Source organism: Notamacropus eugenii, chromosome 1, assembly GCF_028372415.1.
Source record: "Notamacropus eugenii isolate mMacEug1 chromosome 1, mMacEug1.pri_v2, whole genome shotgun sequence".
In the NCBI taxonomy this organism is placed as follows: domain Eukaryota; kingdom Metazoa; phylum Chordata; class Mammalia; order Diprotodontia; family Macropodidae; genus Notamacropus; species Notamacropus eugenii.
In genome coordinates, this window is record NC_092872.1 from 593,329,093 (window position 1) to 593,350,296 (window position 21,204).

Here is a 21,204-nt window from a genome sequence, read left to right on the forward strand (position 1 = left end):
GTAAACGCTAGCTATTATTATTATATTGATATGTATACATGCTGACTCTTTCAATAGAAGGGCTCCTTAAGGGGAGGGGTTGTTTTCTTCTTTTTGTGTTAATCTATGCCTATATCCCTAGGCCTAGCACAGAGCCTGGTGCAATAAATACATGTTGTCTGATTAGTACTATGCCAACAGAAATAGATTTCAGGGTATGGTTTGAGGTTAAGAGATGGATGGATTTCTTCCTCTAATATTTTTATACATATAAGATTCATTTAAAATTGACATATATGAGATAGAATGGGAAAGCAGTGGTAGATCAAAGATATCTATCTGGAAAAGTGAGAAAGCATTTTCCACTGCCTGAGCCAGTGTTAAAAGTGCTAGTATTATACGCACTGATTGTATTTTATTGTACAGTATTGATCTGTTCCTTCTGAGGCAGCTAGGCGGTCCAGTGGATAAACCTGAGCTTGAGTCCTACTCCAGACTTTGATTAGCTATGTGACTCTGGGAAAGTCACTTAAAATCTTTCAGTTTCAGTTTCATCATCCATTAAATGGAGATAATAATAGTACCTACTTTACAGGATTGTTATGAAGATCAAATGAGATAACACTTTGCACTTTGCAAACCTTAATGCACCACACAAGTTCTCAATCTTCTTAGTTCCTCTCTCCTCAACTCTACCTGACAGTTCACCAGCCCATAGTTTCTGTTCCCTATTGTTAGGTCTGGTGGGCAACAAAATATTGGGTTAATTGTATTAAATCTAAAAAGGAATCCTATGCACTGGTAGAGGGATAGTCTTCACCAGAAGTTCCTTATACCAATGAAATCACAAATCTCATCCTCCCTATGATATAAAAAAAACATTAAAGAAATCTAGTATGATCTTAACATATTTGTGGAAGACAATATTGGAGGCATTGAATACACATTTAAGTATACATTTCAGTCTCTTCACCAAATCCTTTTCTGTAATGACTAACCAAAAAACAGAGACCTCTTGGTCAGTTGTATGATTCAAAATGTGGTCTAATGTGGAAAATATTCCAACACATGTCCTTTTCCTTCGAGGACTGAATTATATCTCACTTCAGATTAAAACTACAAACTTGGAGCAAGATATTTTCTTCCTTCTAATACAAAGGTTCTTAACTTTTTGTGTGTCATGGATCCCTTTGGCTGTCTAGTGAAGCTTGTGGACCCCTTCTCAGAATATTATTGTTGTCTACATTCACAATTGAAGTACACAATACATTTCCGTTAGAGGTTGGTAAAAATAAAGATGTAATTTATTTTCCCACCCAAATTCACAGGCTCCAGGAAATCCATTTGTGGATCCTTAGAGGGTGCCTTGGAGGGGTTTTTAGATTCTAGGTTAAGAACCCTTGTTCTAGAAGCACCTTGGAAGAAACTCACAGTGTTTGCACCTTCTTTGCCTCTTTATCAGGTTGGGTGTAAAATATCATTCAATTAACCTCATTATGATATGTATATACATATATAAGCATATACACTTGCCATGATATATGTGGATATACACTTTGCTATGAAATGTATTTATTCAGATACACTAGCTATATGTATATACTTATCTATGATACACACATATATAGACACTCTCTCTATATACACATATATATACGTATATACACTATATACGTATATATCTATACATATGCAGTAGCTGTGATATATGTGTGTGCATACGTATGTATTTATGTATGTATACACATATATACATATACAGAGGGCAGCTAGACGGTGCAGTATATAGAGTGCCAGACCTGCAGTCAGAAAGACTCTTCTTCCTGAGTTCAAATCTGGCCTCAGACAATTACTAGCTAGAGGACCCTGGGGGCAAGTCACTTAACCCTGTCAGCCTCAATTTCCTCATCTGTAAAATGAGCCAGAGAAAGAAATGGCAAATCACTCCAGTATTTTTGCCAAGAAAACCCCAAATGGGGTCATGAAGTCATACACAACTGAAAATGATTGAACAACAATAAAACACACACACACACATATATTATACAAACACACCACTCACCACACACTAACCTGCAACGAACACTCTAGCTCATAATGGTGGATGATGAACAAGTCTGGTTTTCCCAAAAATGAAGCCTTTACATCTGGGCTCCAAAACTCCACAAAGATATTTTAGTGTTGTTGGCTATGCCTTTGCCTCCTCCATTGTCCCTTCAGGCAGATACCATATTTAACAGTCAGGGTACAAGTATTAGTAGTGCAATGAAGCACTGGAGCAGGAGTCAGAAAGACCTGAGCTTAAATCCGGCCTCAGACACTCAGACAAGCTGGGCGACCCTGAGCAAGCCACTCAACCCCTGTTTACCTCAGTTCCCTATGGCAAACCACTCCAGTATTTTTGCCAAGAAAATACCACAAAGTACATGGGAGTCACAGTAAAGTCCGACATAACTGAACACCTGAACAACAACAAAATACACTTGCTATGTGTGTGTATATACATATACACAAGTTATATGTGTGCATATATAAATATATACATCTGTTATGTGTGTCAAAGTCACGTGCAAGTCATGTCATTATTTCTCTGACGGCATGGTCTTCTTCAGCAAAGAAGGACAAACACACACACACACACACACACACAAGCTTGCTGTATTAGCTGTGATTTCGTGGGGAAATTGTTCCCCATAATTATATACACAAACACACATCTATGTGTACAGAGGTGTGTATATATATATATATATATATATATACATATGTATACACACACATCCACACACATACATTTATACACACATATACAAAGCTTCCTGCATTAGCAACGATTTAGGGGGAAAATTGCTCCCCACAATATATATATTTATATATGTCTACTGTGGGGGGGGAGACGGGGTGGAAACTGTTCCCCACAATTACACACGTGCATAAGCTTTCTGCAGCAGCAGTGACTTTGCAGGGAAATCCTCGAGAGCGAGGGGAACCCCCAAAAGGTCTAAAAGCGCCCGCCGAAGCACACGCAGGACGGGCCTCGGGCAGGCGGCTCTACACGGCTGCGGAGGCCCCAGCAGCGGGCCCTCCTCTCTCCCACGCCAGCTTGGCAGCAGCAGGCATCCCGGGGCCGTCCGCGCAGGTGCTCGGGGATGTGCCCCAGGGACGCAGAGAAAGTCCGGGGAGCCGCGGGAAGGATAGGGGTCAGACACCCGAAGCCGGCGGGCCAAACTCGGTCGTGGTCATGCCCAAGGTCATGCCCAAACGCAGGTGTTCCCACCAGGTAAGGGGGTCCCCCCATTCATTCAGACCAGATGCTTCCCGGGTGTTGCCATCCTGCTGTCCTCCCCTGGGGTGTCCTGTGCCCGCCTAGACTGACCCCAGTTTCCGGCCGCTCCTCACCTGGCGGGTCCTGAGGACTCCAGTTACCAGAGACGCTTCAGCACCAGCCAAAACCGAGGAGACTATTTTGATTGGTTCAAATCTAGCTTCCTAGCAACTGGCTCCGCCCCTTCCAAGCCGTTCAGAGAATCCTGCTAGTTCTCTTCCTACCTCTAACTCAAGAAGCGTCTTAGGCGTTTCAATATTCGCCTGATCTATGGAAGGGAAATATTGAAGAGGAGAGCCTAAGGGGACAAGGAAAGCAATGAGTCCGTTGAATGTGTGGAGAAATACTTTAAATAGTTAACTCTGTGCACGAACCACGCAGCACCCAATTGTCAAACGGGACCGGCGTGACTTAGACAGCTCAAAGAGGGTCCTTGGCTGAGATGCGACTCAGAGAAAAAGGCCCCTTTCTGCCCAGGTGGGGGCGGAGGCCCGGGGGAGGCTGCTGGAGGTTCGAGCTAGCTCCTGCTTTCTCACCCCCGGCTGAATCATGGCTGAGGTAAAAGTGAAGGCACAGCCGCCTGATGCAGACCCAGTGGAAATAGAAAACAGGTAAAAAGGAGACGCTGGGAATGAATGATCTATAGTTTGCGTTCTCCTCTCCACCAGCCCCCCGCCTCCTCCCGGGCCCTCCTCCTTGGGATTCGCGTGGGGTCTTGGGGAGTGAAAGGTCCTGGGGAGGGGTGAGAGAGACTGTCCCGAGGGCTTCGGCCCCTCCTAACCTTTACCAGTCTTTGTGTCTGGGTCAATTCGAATTGATTTCGGGAAGTTTGCAAACGAACTCTAAATCACTTAGCTTGTTTTTGTTACAGTCTAGATAGTTAACTAAAGCTACACGTGTAGACTGAGGTGACAGTGCTGGGCGCATAGTAAGTGCTTCAAGGCTTTTTCATTCATTCATGAAATGACGTAAAAACGTGCTTTGAAAATCATTCTACTAGTGGTGATAATTGGACTATGTCTGTGGTCTAGTGTGAGGAAGTATCAGAGTTAAGGAATGCAGAATGGAACCTAAGACCTCAGGCTCTACCCAGGGATTCTTAAATTTTTTTTCTGTCAAACCTGTGAATCTCTTCTTAAAATGTTATTTTTTTAAACGGATAAAACAAAATAACATAGGATTACAAAGTTATATAGTTATTACAAAATTATAATTATGTTGCTGTGTGATTATCAATATATTTAAAAAGATAAGCGTCACAGGGCTTAGGTAAAGGTCTTTACTGTAACCTAAGGACATTCATAACGTTTTATTAATTATTCTGTCAGTAAACATACCTGTCAATTCCCCACCTAAGAGCTGGGGATACAAGGACAGAAGTGAAACAGTTTCAACTATGCTTCTATGGAGGGAAACAACGTATACGTATATAAGCACATACAAAATACATATATGGAGAGGAAAGACACTTGGAACTATTACCTTTGGTCCTTAATGCCCTGACTGGTGAAAGCTCATCGTATTTAGTTGACCCCATGCCCCTGACCGTACTTTCTCCCTATTAATCTTCCATTCATGCTGCTGCCCTTTGCTTTCCATCGTGCACTCTTCCTACCTCTTACTCTAGGAACAGCAATCAGATCAATACTTTAATTGCTTTTGGAAAGACAATCTCATTTTAAGAGTCCAGTTAATACCCTCACTACTCTTGTACTTCTGGGCCAAACTGTTCTTACCTAACCTCCACTCTCATATATGCTTTGTTTCTTCCTATTAGAATGGATGTTCTTTGAGGATTTGAATTATTTCTCTTTGATCTTTGTATTCTCAGTACTCAGTGAAGCACATAATACATAGGAAATGCCTAATAAGTGCTTTTTTTGTTCATTCACTAAACAGTTTGGAGGAAGGAGATTTTATTAAGAAGGTCAAATCAGCAAGCATCATTAAGTGGCTACTATGTGTCAGGCACTGTTCTAGGAGATACAAAGAAAGGCAAAAAAACCCGTCTTCTCTCAAGAAACTTGTAGTCTGAAACATTATGCAAACAAAATATATGCAGGGTAAAATGGAGATAATCTCAGAGGGATGGCACTAAGATTAATGAGGATCAAGAAAGCTTCTTGAAGAAAGTGAAAGGGAAGCAGGGAGGCAGAAATAGGAAGAAGAGCCTTCCAGGCATCGAGGACAGCCAGTGAAAATGACTGGAGTTAGAATTTGTGTGAGGATGTGTGAGGAAAAGCAAGAAGATCACTATCACTGGGTTGTAGAGTATATATTGTGAGAAGAATGTACAGGGGAAGAAGACTGGAAAGGTGTGTGTGTCAGGGGAAGGTTATAAAGGACTTTGAACCCAAACAGAGGATTTTATATTTGATCCTGGAGGTATTTAGGAACCACTGGAGTTTATTAAGTAGGGAAGTAACATGGTCAGACTTGCACTTCAGGAATATAGTTTGATAGCTGAACGGAGGATAAACTGGAGTGGGGAGATACTTGTTAAGGCCTACCAGTAGCTATTTTCATAATCTATGGATGAGGTGATGAGGGCCTGCAAGAGGATTTTGGAAGTGTCAGGAGAGAAGGACACCTAAGAGATATTTTAAAAGTTAGATTAACAGGATTTAACAACTCAGTGGCTATGAGGACCGAGAAAAAGTGAGGAGTTAAGATGATACTGTGGTAGAAAGGAATAAAGGGTAATATTTATGAAAAGGTATGTTGGGACCAGGCTGTGAAGGCCTTTAAATGTCAAACAAAGGAGTTTGTATTTTATTCCATAGATTGTAGAGAGCCACTAAAGCTTCTTGAGCAGGGGAGGGATGTGGTCAGATTTGTGTTTTAGCTGTGTAGAGAACTGAAAAGAGGGAGAAATCCGAGACAAAAGGAAATTACAACAATGGTTAGCATTTATATAGTGCTTTACGGCTTTGATCCTCACAGCTATTCATATCTCCATTTTATAAATGAGGAAACTGAGACAGGGAGAGTTTAAGTAATTTGCCCAGGATCACATAGCTGGTAAACATCAGAGGCTAGATTAATTGTTTCAGTAGTCCAGGCAAGAGATGATCAGAGCCTGAACTATGGTTTGGGTGTATAGAAGGGGACAGATATAAAAGATGTTTTAGTGAAAGAATTGACAAGACTTGATTGGATATAGTAGCTGTGGGATGAGGGAGAATGAGAAAGTAATTGATTTTATATGTAAGAAGAGAGAGAGTGACGGAGGATGATTCTCAGTTTATGAATTTGAGTGACTGGATGTATGATTGTGCCCGTATCAAAAACAGGAAAGTTAAATAGAGAGTTGAATTTGGGAAGTATTGAAATGCTTATTGTATATACAGTTTGAAAGTTCCAGTGGGCAATAGGTGATGAAATAGAATTTAAGTTCCTTCTTTGAGAGTAAAAACTTTGATTTTTTATTTTCTCATTGCCTAAACCAGTGCCTGACATATAATAGAAATTTGGTAAATGATTTACTGGAGCTAAGAAGAGAGACTAGGGCTAGATAGTCTGGGAATAATCTTTATAGTGATAATTGAATACATAGTGGTTAATGAGGGCATTGAGTGAAAGCAGAAAGAAAGGACAGTCTTGGAGTCCACCCATAATAAGGGGAAGGGACATGGATACAGAAAAGGAGATTGGATAGGAGGAAAACTGAGGAACATAGAAAAGGCTAGTTTGGCTAAAACACAAAAGACTTGAAGGAGAGTAATGTCTAATGATGCTGAAAAGATAGGTTGAAGCCAACCTATCTTTTGGTAACAGATTAGACATGTAGAAAAGTGAAGCGTCCAGAATAATGCCAAGATCACAAAGGCAGACAACTGGGAAAATGGCATTGGTCCATATGACATACATACTTGGAGCAGAGATAACAAGGCCAGGCACATACCTAAAGGAGGTCAACATTTCAAAAAGAGCTCCAGTATACCCCAAAATAAAGGAAGTGGGTGGCAAATCAGGGAGGAGGCATATTATAAAACAGAAGATAGCACTGCATTTTTCACAAATGAAAATAGAATCATTGTTAACTTTGGAAAGCAGTTTTGATTGCGTGGTAAGGTTGAGCAAGAGCAAGAATGAGAAAGTGGAGGAAACTAGTTTAGATAGCTTCTTAAGGATAGAGGAGAAAGAATAAGATGTGTTTGGAGGCAACAGGCAAGGAACCATTAGACAGCGAGAGATTGAAGGGGGGTGGGGTGATTGTATGAGCAGTGTGCTGGAGGAGATGGATGGGGATGATATAAAGGGGACAGGTAAAGTTCTTGGCATTGATGAAGATAAAGGCTACCTCTTCTGAGACCATAGTAAAGGAGAAAATGAGGAGTGATATCAAAAGGTTTTTGAGATATAGAATAGGGAAGAAGGAGGAATCATATCAAATGGCTTCTATTTTCTCAGTAAAGTGTGAGAAGAGGTCCTTTTTTGAGAGAGTCAGGAAGGGGTGGGATGGAAGGCTTGAGAGGAAAAGATTTGGTTTAACTACTTTGGGAAGTGTGATAGAGAATCATTTAGGGAAGAATAAAAGGATTGCCTTGCTGTGGTTAGAGCTCAATTGAGATTTGGTATCATAAATTTACAGTAAACCCAGTTAGCATGGTTGAGTGAATTTCCTCCAGCACCATTCAGCAACTCTAGGATTGTAGCTGATTATAAGCTAGATTCTTTGCACAGTTTAATTCTAGTCAGCAAACATTCTGAGAGCACTGTGTCAGGGAAAGTACTTATGCTGGATTCTGGCAGGGATACAGAAATAAATCTGTTCCCTGCCTGAAAGAAGCTCAGAACTCAACACAAACTGTCCAGTGATTGGGGAATATTCTACAGGGAGTTTTATTTGGTAGTAGAGGCTAGAGAAGAACATAATGGTGAGGTGAAACAATGATATTATCTTCAGAAATGTCAATAACAAATTTATGAAACAGGAAATTCCAAGTTTTTTGTTTTAGGTCTTGAATATTTCATGCTCCATCTTAAGGCATAGTCAGTCTATAAATATGACAGACACTGTGCTAAGTACTGGGAAGACAAAGAAAAGTAAAAGATGGTCCCTCCTTTCAAAGATTTCACAATCTAATGGAAAAACGTGCAAGTAACTAAGTATAAACAAGCTATAGTGGGATAAATTAGAAATAATCAAGGGACACTAGAATTACAAGGGGTGAGAAAGGCTTCCTGTAGAAAGTAGTATTTTAGATGGGACTTTAAATCTACAACTTTAAGTTTCCCTCCAAATGTTCTAATATAAGTTTTACTCTAATTTAAAACTCAAATTTAGTAAAGAGTGTGCAAAATCAATCATAACAATTATCTGTCAAATGTGGAAAAGATGAAACATTATTTCACAATGCTAGCCTCTTTACTCCTTGAAAAGGGTTGTATAAAATATTATTGTTATTTTTGTTCATAGGATTATAGAATTATGTCATCAGTTCCCTCATGGGATCACAGACCAAGTTATTCAGAATGAGATGCCTCATATAGAAGCTCAACAGAGGGCAATGGCCATCAACAGACTCTTATCTATGGTAAGGTAAAATCTAATTTTTTAGATTTAAGTATTTATTGATTGACAGTATTGGCTTCACTAGCTTTGGTGAAGGTGCTGGCTGAAACTATTCTCTTAAAATGCCTGGTTTTTAGTGCCTGGATTCAAGTGTGCCTATAGAATAATTGACACCTTGCTGGAGAAGTAGGAAGTCCTGGTTGACTAGGTGGCAGACCTGGATGTCTTCAAAAAGTCCTGCTCTGTTCATATTTGAATTTTAGCAGCTAACCCTGGGAATGCATGGTTTAATTATGTAAAAATCATATTGGCACAATTACTTGAAGTATTTCCCATCTATGTCTAATTATAGCACAACATAGTAACAATTCATATCATTGTGGGTCAGATAATTCATAACAATAATTAACATTTCCATAGTGCTATTGGGTTTACAAAGCCCTTTCCTCACAACAACACTGTGAGGTAGTTGGTCGAATTCTTTTTGTCCCAGTTTTATAGATGATGAAATTGAGACTCCAAGAGGTTCAATGAATTGCTCAGTCATATAAGCAATAAATGTTAGAGCTTAGATTTAAATCCAGGTCTCTCCTGATATTAAATTAATTATAAGTATTGCAAGTTTTATTTGATTACAGAACATCCATGCTTATATATGCTGAATGTGCATATTTTATTACTTAGGGGAGTTGCTCACAATTTTTTAAAGTTTTTTCAATAATTAGTGGGAACATAATTGAATGTACCTTTTATTGTTATGGGTAATTCACAGAATTGTAACACAGAAAGATATCGCAAAGGCTACCTAGTCCAAACCCTACCTGGACAAGATTCTTCATGAAGGCTAGTTGATTCAAACTAGGGGTTCATGATTAAATGAGAAGGCAGAGTATGTATTTGAGTGTTTGTGTTAGAGAAAACTATTATAATTAAGTATTTTGAAATCCTTTATCAAATTCAGTGTCTCAAATAATTAACTGTTTTCTATAAAAACAACTATAGGGACAGTTGGATCTCTTAAGGAGCAATACAGGTCTTCTGTATAGAATAAAAGAATCTCAAAATACTGGGTAAGTTCTTATATTTGTAAATAAGTAAATGTAACAATATAATATTTTAATCCATAAATATTTTCAAAACCAAGGATAAACTTCAGAAATAATATTCTAACTTTTTTTGCTTTCTAATAACATTATTTTCCAGTAAAATGAAGGGATCAGATAACCAAGAGAAGCTAGTGTACCAAATCATAGAAGATGCTGGAAACAAAGGTATTGAAGAATCATGTCTAAAATATTTGTATTTTAGTATATAGTATTTAGTATGTGGTAGAAAGTACTCTTTGGATTCTATATTGATGCTTGGAAAAGTGTGATACCATTTGAAATTGTAACTTTGATTTTATATATTATCAACTGTAATGAAATTGTTTGTAAAGTAAATGGTAAAGATTGCATGCTGTGTGGAGAGGAAGGGGGTGAAAATTTAAAACTTATGGAAGTGATTGTTGAAAATTGAAAACAAATAAATAAATTTGGAAAATAAAAAAAAAGAATGGTAACTTTAGCCTGACAATTCAATAAACAGCTTGGAACAGTGTCTTCATAGTCAGGAAGACTCTTGAGTTCAAGTCCTGCCTCTAACTCATAGGGGCTCTGTGACCCTGGAAAAAGTCACCTGATCTTCAGAGCTTGGGCATCTATCTGTTCAAGTTGCAGAGCAGGTATTGCTGAGTTAGTAGAGGGAGTTTATACCAATGAAACAACAGTCCAGAAAATTCCAGTAAGCAATTTTAGATTTAAAATTTGTTTCCTCAGTTCATTTCAATCTATAGTTTTCTAAGCCAATAAAATACAATTCTGTATATGTATAATTTATATATGCTGTACACACATGTATGTGTGTAGGACTACATACACACACAAAAATATGGTACACTTGTGTATTCCCCTAATCTCCCTATTTAGGAGAGAAAATCAAGAAAAATATCTTCTCCATGTAGTTCTTTACCAATATTTATACCAGTTTTCTGTTTTGAAACTGTCATGATTGCTAGGATAGGTTTATAGAGAACTTTGGGAACATTAGTTAGTTTCATTGTTGGAGGCAGACAGCTTTCCAACACTTTTCCAATAATTTGCAACAGATAACGTGTTTTTGTCATCTAGGGCAAAAGGTTAAATTAAAGTACCTATGAGCATGAAAACAAACTGCTTACCTGGTTCTATATAGAATAAGAGAAGGCAGATTAAGTAAGATCTCATTCCTGTCTCTGTTAGCTAGCAACTACTCTTCTTATTCATTTCCCTTTTACTTTCTTTGGGTCTTCAGTAAGCTTAGCCAAGAAATCTAGCACCTTCATTTCTACCAAGAGACCTATATGAGGGCTATATAGCCTTTCTTCTCAGAGGTACTTAAAAGGAAGTTCAATTCTAAATTTAAAAGGAAGAGAAATTTTTAATAAAAATACTACTTTTCAATAATTTTACATGTCACTTTGTGCTTTCTTCCTTTTTTTCTCTCTAGTTTTTTCCCTCTCATATGTTGGCACATACACTAGCTTTTCTCACTGAAATCTTTCCTTAAAATCTTTTTCATGCTGAGGTAAGGGTGGAATGTTTACTTAATCTTCCCCATCCTGATGACTAGGGAGAAAATAGATATATTAAATATTATTTTTAACTTTTTAATCTTTTTTAGATACTTAAAATTTACAAAATTGAATTAGTAGGACTTGAGATTTTTTAAAAATTAGAAAATAGTGTATTGACTGGCTTGATTTTCTTTTTACAATCTAAGTACGGTTAGAAACCAGTGAGTGACTATAGTATTACATACATTTGTTTATATATTTTGTTATCCTAGCCAGTCTGGGAATTGTAACAAAATAGTTAGCATATAAACACAAATCAGGTATGTGTCATTTGTTTGACATGAACTATTTTGAGGAGTTCAGCTATTTAAACTTTTTTTAGGTATCTGGAGCAGAGATATTCGATATAAAAGTAACTTGCCATTAACAGAAATCAACAAAATACTAAAGAATTTGGAGAGTAAAAAGCTCATCAAAGCAGTTAAATCTGTAGCAGTAAGTAATTTTTTTTCCTCTTTTCGCTCTTCAAAATATACGCATGAAAGTTATGCTATTCTTGACTGCTCTCCTTAGCATAAAGTACTTGGTAATCAGAAATGTGAAGCTTTAAAAAATTATATTTTGTTTGGTAGATTCAAAATTCCTTTCAGATATAGTCCTATTATATCTTCTTGCTGTGGCATGGCACAAAAGAAATTTTAAAGCCACGGTACTCTTTAAGGCAAGAATTGTTGCTTAGTGGTATTGATCATTTCTCAGGTAGTTATCCAATGGTAGACATAATTTCCACTTTAGCACCTTAACTCTAATTTATTGATATTTCTCCTATTTCTTTCCCCTAACCCCATCACACTGATAAGCTCTCTGCATTACAATGGAGGTAGTTTGAGTAGTAACTTTTAATGCTGACCCTTCAGACATGTATGTCTAAGTAACTCATTTTACATAAGTTTGGTTAAAACTTGAAACTGATTTTCAGAGACTGAGCTATTTACCAGTATATGCATATTGAGACAATGAAAAACTGGCTTTTTGGTATTTGGACTGTATTCACAGATTAAAGATTATGCTATAGTCTTTCTCTGTTTTAGAGTATTGCCTTCCTCTCCATACATCTTTTTATGGATTAGAATAATAATCTTTAGGGTTTCGGAAAACAATTATATTTGTCAAACTAGTAAAATAAGCTTTGCATATTTCCTCACAGGCCTCAAAGAAGAAGGTTTATATGCTGTATAATTTACAGCCTGATAGGTCAGTAACTGGTGGAGCTTGGTATAGTGACCAAGATTTTGAATCTGAATTTGTAGAAGTGCTAAACCAACAGTGTTTTAAATTCTTACAAAGCAAGGTAAGACAAGTATTACTGCAATAATCTTTTTTTTGTACATATGTAATCCTTTTAAGTAACATTGTTTAGAAATCAAAGATGCTAGACTGGGTTATAAATATAAATATTTGTTTAACATAATTTCTTTAGTTTGGCAGTGTTGTATAAATTGTGGATTAAAAAAAAACATTAACATTCCTCCTAACTGAAATTTTCCCTTAACTCTTTCAGGCAGAAACGGCTAGAGAAAGCAAACAGAACCCCATGATACAAAGAAACAGTTCATTTGCCTCATCTCATGAAGTATGGAAATATATTTGTGAACTAGGCATTAGTAAGGTCAGTATCATGTTTCTAACCTTTTGGCTTCATCACATTTTTAGCTCATAGGAAGTGTTCTTCATCAGTCCTACTGCTTTGCAGTCGCTCTAAACTTTTGTCCAAAGGGTGGAATTGTATTACTTCAGCTATTACCAGAACTAAGAATGTGAACTTAAGTAAGTATTTAACAAGTTCCTTTCAGAATTTGAGAGCTAGATGAATTCTTTCACTTTTAAGAAAATAAAAAGGGGAATGAGCAGCATGTTGACATAGAGCTAAATCAGATTAAGATCCAGGTTCTAAATAAGGATCTTGAAAAACATTCTTTGATAAAGGATGAAAGAGGGAGCTGAGCACATCTGGCCAGGTTTGTCCGGTCAGACAGGGCAGTACCTTGTGTCCCAGAAAATGAAACCTGAGCCCAGACTGGAGAGGGGTGGCACAGAGAAGACTGCAGATAAACAAAATGGCTTGGTGCCTTTCCAGGCTGGCATGAGGATTTGCAAAGCCTCAGACTAGTTGAAGAGAATGGAGAAATGAAGAAAGGAAAGAAGGATGCTTTATATATATTATTTCATTTGATCCTCACAACAACCCTGGGAGGTAAATGCCTTTGTCCCCGTTTTACAATTGAGGAAACTTAAGCAGGCGGTGGTTAAGTGGCTTGTCCAGGGCGACCCAGCTAGTGTCTGAGGCTACATTTGAACTCAGGCCTTCCTAACTCTAGACCCAGCATTCTGTATTGCCACCCTCTGCCACCTATTACATGGAATGTATAACAAAGGCACTTTCTCTTTTATCAAGCAGTTCTTAGTTTTAGAAGTAATTCTTTTTTCTGTGAAAGACTTAGATTTCTAACTTGGAAGAATGAATATTTTAGCAAATATTTTGGTTAATTGGACTGGAAATGTGAATTAGTTGGGTTCTGTTGTAAGCACTGGGCCATGTGCTGACTCTGTATACACCTTTGGGATTGTGGGTTTAGACCTGAAAGAGGCTGTGAGACCATCTAGTTCAATCCACTTATTTTTACCTATCTTTACTTTACCTCCTTCATACACTGTATAGCAGGTTGGTGCTTTCCTCATTTCACTAACTAATTGTGACACGTTGATAGTTGTAGATGCTGAAAGGCATATTCTCATTAGTTGCTAAATCCAATGTCATTTTTTCAGTCCTCATTTTTCTTGAGTTCTCTGTAGTATTTGATGCTGCTACCCCATGTGCAGGATAATCTTTCTTTCCTGTGTTTTCATGACTGCTTCCTCCCGATTTTTCTCACTCTTAGCTGTCTAGTCCTTTTCCGTTTCCTTTACAGAATCATCATGCATGTCCTACCTCTGAATCTGTGTACCCAAGGGCTTTTTCCTGTGCCCTGCCTTTTTCGTTCTGTACTCTGTTGGTAATCTCATCAGCTCTCATGGATTCGGTTATTACATCTATGTAAATAACTCCCAAATCCCTGTCTCCAGCCAGCCGTCATCTAGCCCCAGCTCCAATTGCCTATGGGACATTTAAACCTGGATGTCTCATAGATACCTCAGATTTAGCAAAAAGAAGCAGCATAGGATAGCAGAAAGATCACAGCTCCTGTAGTCCCAGGACTTGGGTTCAAATCCTCCCTCTGGTGCTTATTCTATATGTGACCTTGGGCAAGTCATTTAACCTCTGTGGGCATCAGTTTCTTTATAAGTTAAAGAGCAGGGGGTAGAGATAACCTCTAAGGTTCTTCCTAATACTCAGTCTAGTAATGTTCTCCTTTATAACCTCTGCTTTTGTAACCTAGGAGTTACAAACTAGGGCTTAAGTGCTGCCTCCTGTGTAGAGCCTTGACTAATCCCTCTAGGTATTTTCACTTCTCCTCTACCCCAACAAAATTGCTTTGTATTTAGTTTGCATATATTTTGTATTTACCTATCTGTACTGTTTCTGCCCAGAATGTAGTTGGTGCTTAAAACAGTCAATGGCCTCAGCATTGATTGATTATGGTCTGTTGAGAACACTATGGAAGTGTTCAGCCCATCTCTCTAGGATCATGTCCTTATCACTAATCAGTGTGGCTCCATCAGCACTGAGTAGTTGTGATGCACCATAGGTTTTTGGTCCATAAATAGCTCTCAGGTAATCATAAAAGCACTTTGGATTATTACTATCAGCATGAAACTGAATTTCTTCTGCCTTCTTACTGAACCAGGAATCCTGCTTCTCTCTAAGCTTTGCTTGTACTTTGCTTTTGATGGAATTAAATGCTGCCTTCTTAGAGGTGGATGAACTATCTTGCTGGTATATCCTGTGGAGTTCTCGTTTTTCATTTAGCAGCTTCTGAATTTCCCCATCATTTTCATCAGACCAGTCTTGGTGTTTGCTAGTGTTCTGACCCAGATGAGCAAATGCAGTGCTGTACACCAAATCTCTTCAGAGCTGCCTACTCCTTTCCTGCTCCATTGTTAATAACAATAGTACTTAATAACTATTTGTTGACTTAACTCAAAATAAAAATACTACTTAATAAACCTTAAAATGACATATGGTCAACCATTATTTCAGTTTTTATAATTTTTTACTGCTTTTATTTGTTATACATGTGACAAATATGCACAATTTTTATATTAAAAACCTGAAAAAAGAAGCTTGTGTATGAAACTGACAATTTTGTTGTATGTAGATAGTATCATGAGGGATGTTTTTTGCCTTTTTTTTTTTTTTTAGGTAGAGTTGTCCATGGAAGATATTGAAACAATTTTGAACACACTTATTTATGATGGAAAAGTGGAAATGACTATCATTGCTGCCAAAGAAGGTACAGTTGGCAGTGTTGATGGACATATGAAACTGTATAGGGCTGTTAGTCCAATCATACAGCCTACTGGCTTAGTCAGAGCACCTTGTGGACTCTGTCCGGTAAGTTAGGCTATTTTATATTTTTTAATTGATTTCAAAATGAACATAATAAATAGCTAAGAAAAATAAAACTTATCTACTTTAAACACTGTTATAGGTACCATTAGCTGTCACATGTGAATTTTCTATCATAATTTTTGGCCTCATTGGCCAATTATTGAGCAAATCATGTCTTTTATGCACAGTCATATTTATCATGAGAACAAGGATTAACTGCAGACCCTGAGAGTTAGAAAATTTAAATTCTTAGCTCCAAAGCAAATTAGTTTTGTCAAGTGGATATTTACCTTTTTTTTCTAGAAAATAGTTCTTAAGCTGCTTGTCTTTTATTAAAGCCTGCTGTTGAAGTGCTGTTTATATAACTGGGCTTTTTATGCCTCAATTTCCTCATCTATAAATAAAGGTAAAATTAATTTATTACTGACAACATTCTGGCATTAAAAAGGTGTTCTTTTGCAAAAATTCTTGCAAGAATAGGAAGAAACAAAATGTTTAGTAACAAAATTTTCATATTTATAAATCTGCTTATATTCATTTATTTGAAAAAATGTTTATTAAATACTCACTATATATACAAGGCATCATGGGCAGTACAAAGATGAATAATACTTCTGTCCTCAAGGAGCTTAAAACTAGTGGTAGGGGAAGACAATATGAAAACAGCTCACATTTATATAGTATTTAATGGTTTACAAAATGATTCCTCACCACATCCCTGAAAGGTGGATTACCTAAGTATTGTTGTTCCTTTTTATCAATGAGGAAATAAGCTCACAGACATTAAGTAAGTGTCAGAACCAGGGGATAAACCCAATCCACACTGCTCTTACTACATTTATACAAATAACTCTCTACAAGGCTAAATATTGAAAATGCACAAGAAGTAGAAACAAATTGCTGTCAGATCCGGATGACAGAGAGATCATTTCAGCCTCTGAGGACAGTGATTTGAAAATGGAGATTTAAAGATGAGTAAAATTTCAACAAAGGGAGGAAGTTTAAGCAAGGCTTTCTAGGCAAAGGGATAGTCTGACCAGAAGTACACAAGTGGAAAACCACAAGACAGATTCAGAACATGATTAATGATATGGTTTGGCCAGAGTGCAGGTCATACTTAGGGAAGTAATAGGAAATTAGACTGAAAAAATAGTTTAAGGCTAAGTTGTATTTAGCATCTCAGGATACTGAGGTGCTGTTCGGTGCCATACTAAGTTTGGACTTCATTTAGTAGGAAATGAACAACCACTAAATGTTTGTAAACAGTTTCATAACATGATCAGAGTTTTGCTGTAACACTGGAAGGACCAGGCACACTAATTGACACACACACAAAATAATTTTACTTTGAAACAAAATTCTTTATCCTACTATCCCTATTTTCTTTGCTTTATGGATAAAAAAAAAAGCTGCATCAATTGATGCATGTTGGTCCTTCAACATATTCTTAAATTCCAATCTTTCTAGTGATAAGATTAATCTGGTAACAGTATAAAAGAAAGATTGGAGGAGAGGGGAACACAGTAGAGGCAGAGAGATCATTTATGACACTCATACAAAAGTCTTGTAATCACAACTGGCATTCATATAAGGCTTTAATATTTACAAAGCACTTATAAATAAATTATAAAGTAGCTCATTTGATCTTCACAATAGCTCTTTGAGGTAAATAATATAGGTATTAACTCCTTTTACAGATGAGAAAATTCAGGCTCATAGAGATTGAGTGATTTGCCCAAAATCACCCCAGCTAGTCAATTTCAGAGTCAGGATTCAAACCTAGGGCTTCCACACATTTCAGTGCTTTTCCATTATACTGTTAATGGTGCAGTGGTAAGATAAAAGAGACCACAGCTAAATACTGGGAAGGTGGTTATAAATCAGGGAAAGATGTATGTTCAATAGCTCTTAAGAACTGATAGTATTTGAAGGATAAGAAAGAAAAGAATGGAAGGACCTCAAGATTTTCCAGCTTAAATGAGAAAGAAAGAGAACTTCAGTATTGTGATGTTAAAATATTTGCCATTTACTACCTGTCTGACCTTAGGGAAATCACTTTCTTTCTGGGTCTGTGCCTTCATCTGTAAAATGTTGACTTAGATGATTGCTTAGATGACTGCTTCCAACTCAACATCTGATCCTATGTTTAGCATGCCTTTAGATCCTAGTGTTCAGGAGAGAGATTAGAACTGGAGATAGAGATTGGAAGATCACCTAAATAGAGGCAGTAGCTGCAGCTCTAAGATTAAATAAGATTGCCAAGGTCAATGTATAGGAATAAGCATGAGCAGACAATACAACCTTAGGAAATGTTCATGTTATGTAGGAGAGAAGAGGAGCCAGTAAATCAGTCCGAGAAGAAGCATCTCAAAAGATAGGATAAGAACCAGAAGAGTGCTATTACACAAAAGCAAGTGGAGTAGAGGATTTCAAGGCGTGCTCTGAAATTTCACCTGCTGCAGAAAGAATAAGAAAGATAAAGCTATTAGACTAAAACTCAGGAGGTCTTTGTTGAACTAAGCAGCACATTGAGTAGAATAGTAGCAATAAAAATCTTATTGCATGGATTTATAGAGGATGGAAAAATAGAGGCAACAAGTAGAAAAGTTAGTCTGCTCTCCTTTTGGGGGAGGATTGGAGGTGTAATGGGGAAGGGTAGGATTGGAGAAAACTGAATATATTGGTAGGCACATTTGATAAAGAGGGAGAGATTAAAAATGCAAGAAAGGAGAGATGATTAATAAAAGCATGGTCTTAAGGAAGAAGGAATTGAGAATATAAATGAAGGAAAGGAGTAAATGAATTAAGACAGAAATGTTAAGGTAGAGAGATAAGGAAATTGAGAAAGCTCAAGTCATGTGGCCTTACAAGGTCATCTGGATAGACTTTGGGGGATATGAACTTAAAAAAATTTTTTTTGATAACTAATTTTGATAACCCCCTATCTTAAAGCATTGCCTTCGGCCACAGAGGAGTTAAATAATTTGCCCATGTTAATACAGCCAATAAGTACCATAGGCAGAATTTAAGCTAAGGTCATCCTTACACCTAGTCCAGTACTATATACCATTCCATGCAACCACCCTAGATAAAATGATTAATATGAGCATTTAATTTTAGTGGCTTATTAAAAACTCTAGAAATTACTAATAAATTCACCTTGTAATTGAAGGTCAGATCCTGTGATGATACATTATTAAGCACTGTACCAATTCCTTTAAAACTCAACGAATTTCATTTTGAATATTGCCTGAAATAACTGGACTATCAAGTTAATCCTAAGAAACTTATTTTTGTTGTAGTGGGGTATAACATAATTGATATCTATGCCTGTATTGAAATTGGTTTTTAAAATTTAAGCTTAATTGGAAACTTTTTTTTTTGTTCTCAAAGGTTTTTGATGACTGCCATGAAGGTGGTGAAATTTCCCCATCGAATTGTATATATATGACAGAGTGGCTAGAATTTTAATACAAAGTGTACATTCTACTCAAATTTTACAAATTCAGGAAGAAAATGAAATTACTTTGAAAGCCAAGAATGTATTTATCATGAAGTATTGAAGTTGGTTAAAAGCAAACTTCACTAAAAGACTTCTTACTGTGAAGAACATATTTGTACTTATGAAGATTAAAATTTTTTATATATTTTGCTGAGTGGGCCAAAAGTATGTGAGGCAGCTAGTAGAGATTAATAGCGAAACTATTCCTCCTGCTAATAAAGGATCATGAAAATATAAGGAATTCATCTACTAAGCTGTCAAGAGGGATTATTTTTGAATGGCTGTTAAGAGGAAAATAAACTACAAGATAATTCTTACATTTGCCAAGGACAGAGGTAATAAAGGGAACTTGAAATTTCCGCTTCCTATATTGCTGCTAGAGGCAAGGAATTTTTAGCTAATGCAGATGTTGTGATAAAGCATTATGTCTGGTTCATTACAGCTATTATCATTTTCCCTTCATCAATTGAGCAAGAAGTTGAAAGCTTCCAGATGAAAAAGCTTAAAGGTAGTAAAAGCAGCAACAATGAGGACAGCGAATGCAGAGTAGGTGGATATGTGAAGGTTAGGCGTTATTCTTCCCAGGCACTCTATTCTCACATAATGGAATGGAAAAACATTTGAAAAGTACTTACTGTTTGGCAAGAACAGTGCTTGATTCTGAAGACACAAAAGGAAAATGGAGATGGTTCCAGCCTTCAAGGAACTCACATTGTAATTTGAGTAGATGACATATAAGGGAGAATTCAGCTTTATGGCCAATGAAAAGACCATGAGTCAAGCTGACAAAACAGCAGGGCAGATGGTAAGGCTCTGTGGACCTTGGGGAGCAATGGCAAGGCAAACAGTCTTCAACCAATGACTGGTGGGAAAGGAGTAGTTGGGTGAGACCAAGGGTTAAAGTGGAGTGTCTGGGATACCTCCACCAGCCAAGATGGGTGTGGGGGGATGGTGCTAGAGGTAGGTCAGGATCCTATTGAAAGTGGATATCCATTGCTTGGTGGGAGCTTGGGAACTACATTTAGGATTAAGTTCCCCAAAGCTAATTCATTAGGTGCTCGTTGGTGGACTGAGGCAAGTGATAGTAAGGTCCTCATTTCCCTGCCATAGTGACTGCTAGCATTGGTCTTTTCAGGCCATCCTGTTGTTGAACTGGGGCAGAGAAGTAGTTTAACAGAAGTGAGAAAACTTCAAGCCAAAATAATGACAATTACCAAGGGTATATGTTTTTTCAATGTAAAGATGTTAATTACTATCTTTGTTTAATAAAATAATTAATTTCATTTGAAACACTTGTTTCATTTCATAGTATCCTAGGCTTAACTCAGTGACTCAGTTCCATTGTTGCCCATCATTCTTATTTAATGACAGATCATAATTGCCCTTGGAAATATTGCATTTTGAGCTTTAAAGGGGTAGAAAATAAACTTGGTCTTTCCTCAGTACAGGTTGAATAATTTTGTGTATTTAATATTCTTTTTTGCCCCTCCTTCGGTGTTATTTAAAGTGATGTATATGTTGATGACTCTGATTTCATCAAGGTGTAAATTCCCTCTGATTGCACTCTTTCCTTATGGGTTCATCCTGTGCTAGATGTTCATCCTTGAATAAATCCTTTATAGCTGGTCTACCAATATTCTGAAAGCCTCCTTCTAGGTCTTTTGTATTTGTAAATTATATTTTGTATAAAATACATTTTGTATAAATATGGATTTATCCATCAGGCTTTTGCCACATT

The 21,204-nt window shown here is 37.2% G+C and overlaps 2 protein-coding genes across 6 annotated transcripts in view; one reads left to right on the plus strand and one right to left on the minus strand.

Annotated features, from left to right (window-relative positions):
• Positions 1-3,476, minus strand: part of DZANK1 (double zinc ribbon and ankyrin repeat domains 1) — a 136,169-nt gene extending 132,693 nt beyond the window's left edge. For 3 of the 5 annotated variants that reach the window (XM_072634537.1, XM_072634535.1, XM_072634538.1), the window contains exon 1: positions 3,379-3,475. The gene's annotated coding sequence lies outside the window, so the exon portion shown is untranslated. Of the gene's footprint in view, positions 1-3,378 lie in introns of all 5 variants that reach the window. The other 2 variants (XM_072634539.1, XM_072634536.1) reach the window with 2 other exon arrangements.
• Positions 3,477-3,754: 278 nt separating this feature from the next.
• Positions 3,755-20,756, plus strand: POLR3F (RNA polymerase III subunit F). Its single transcript, XM_072634540.1, has 9 exons — positions 3,755-3,915; positions 8,727-8,844; positions 9,825-9,892; positions 10,026-10,093; positions 11,798-11,910; positions 12,623-12,766; positions 12,977-13,084; positions 15,776-15,967; positions 19,358-20,756. The coding sequence occupies exons 1-9, from the start codon at positions 3,854-3,856 to the stop codon at positions 19,433-19,435; spliced, it is 951 nt and encodes a 316-aa protein (XP_072490641.1). The 5' UTR covers positions 3,755-3,853; the 3' UTR covers positions 19,436-20,756.
• Positions 20,757-21,204: the final 448 nt, after the last annotated feature.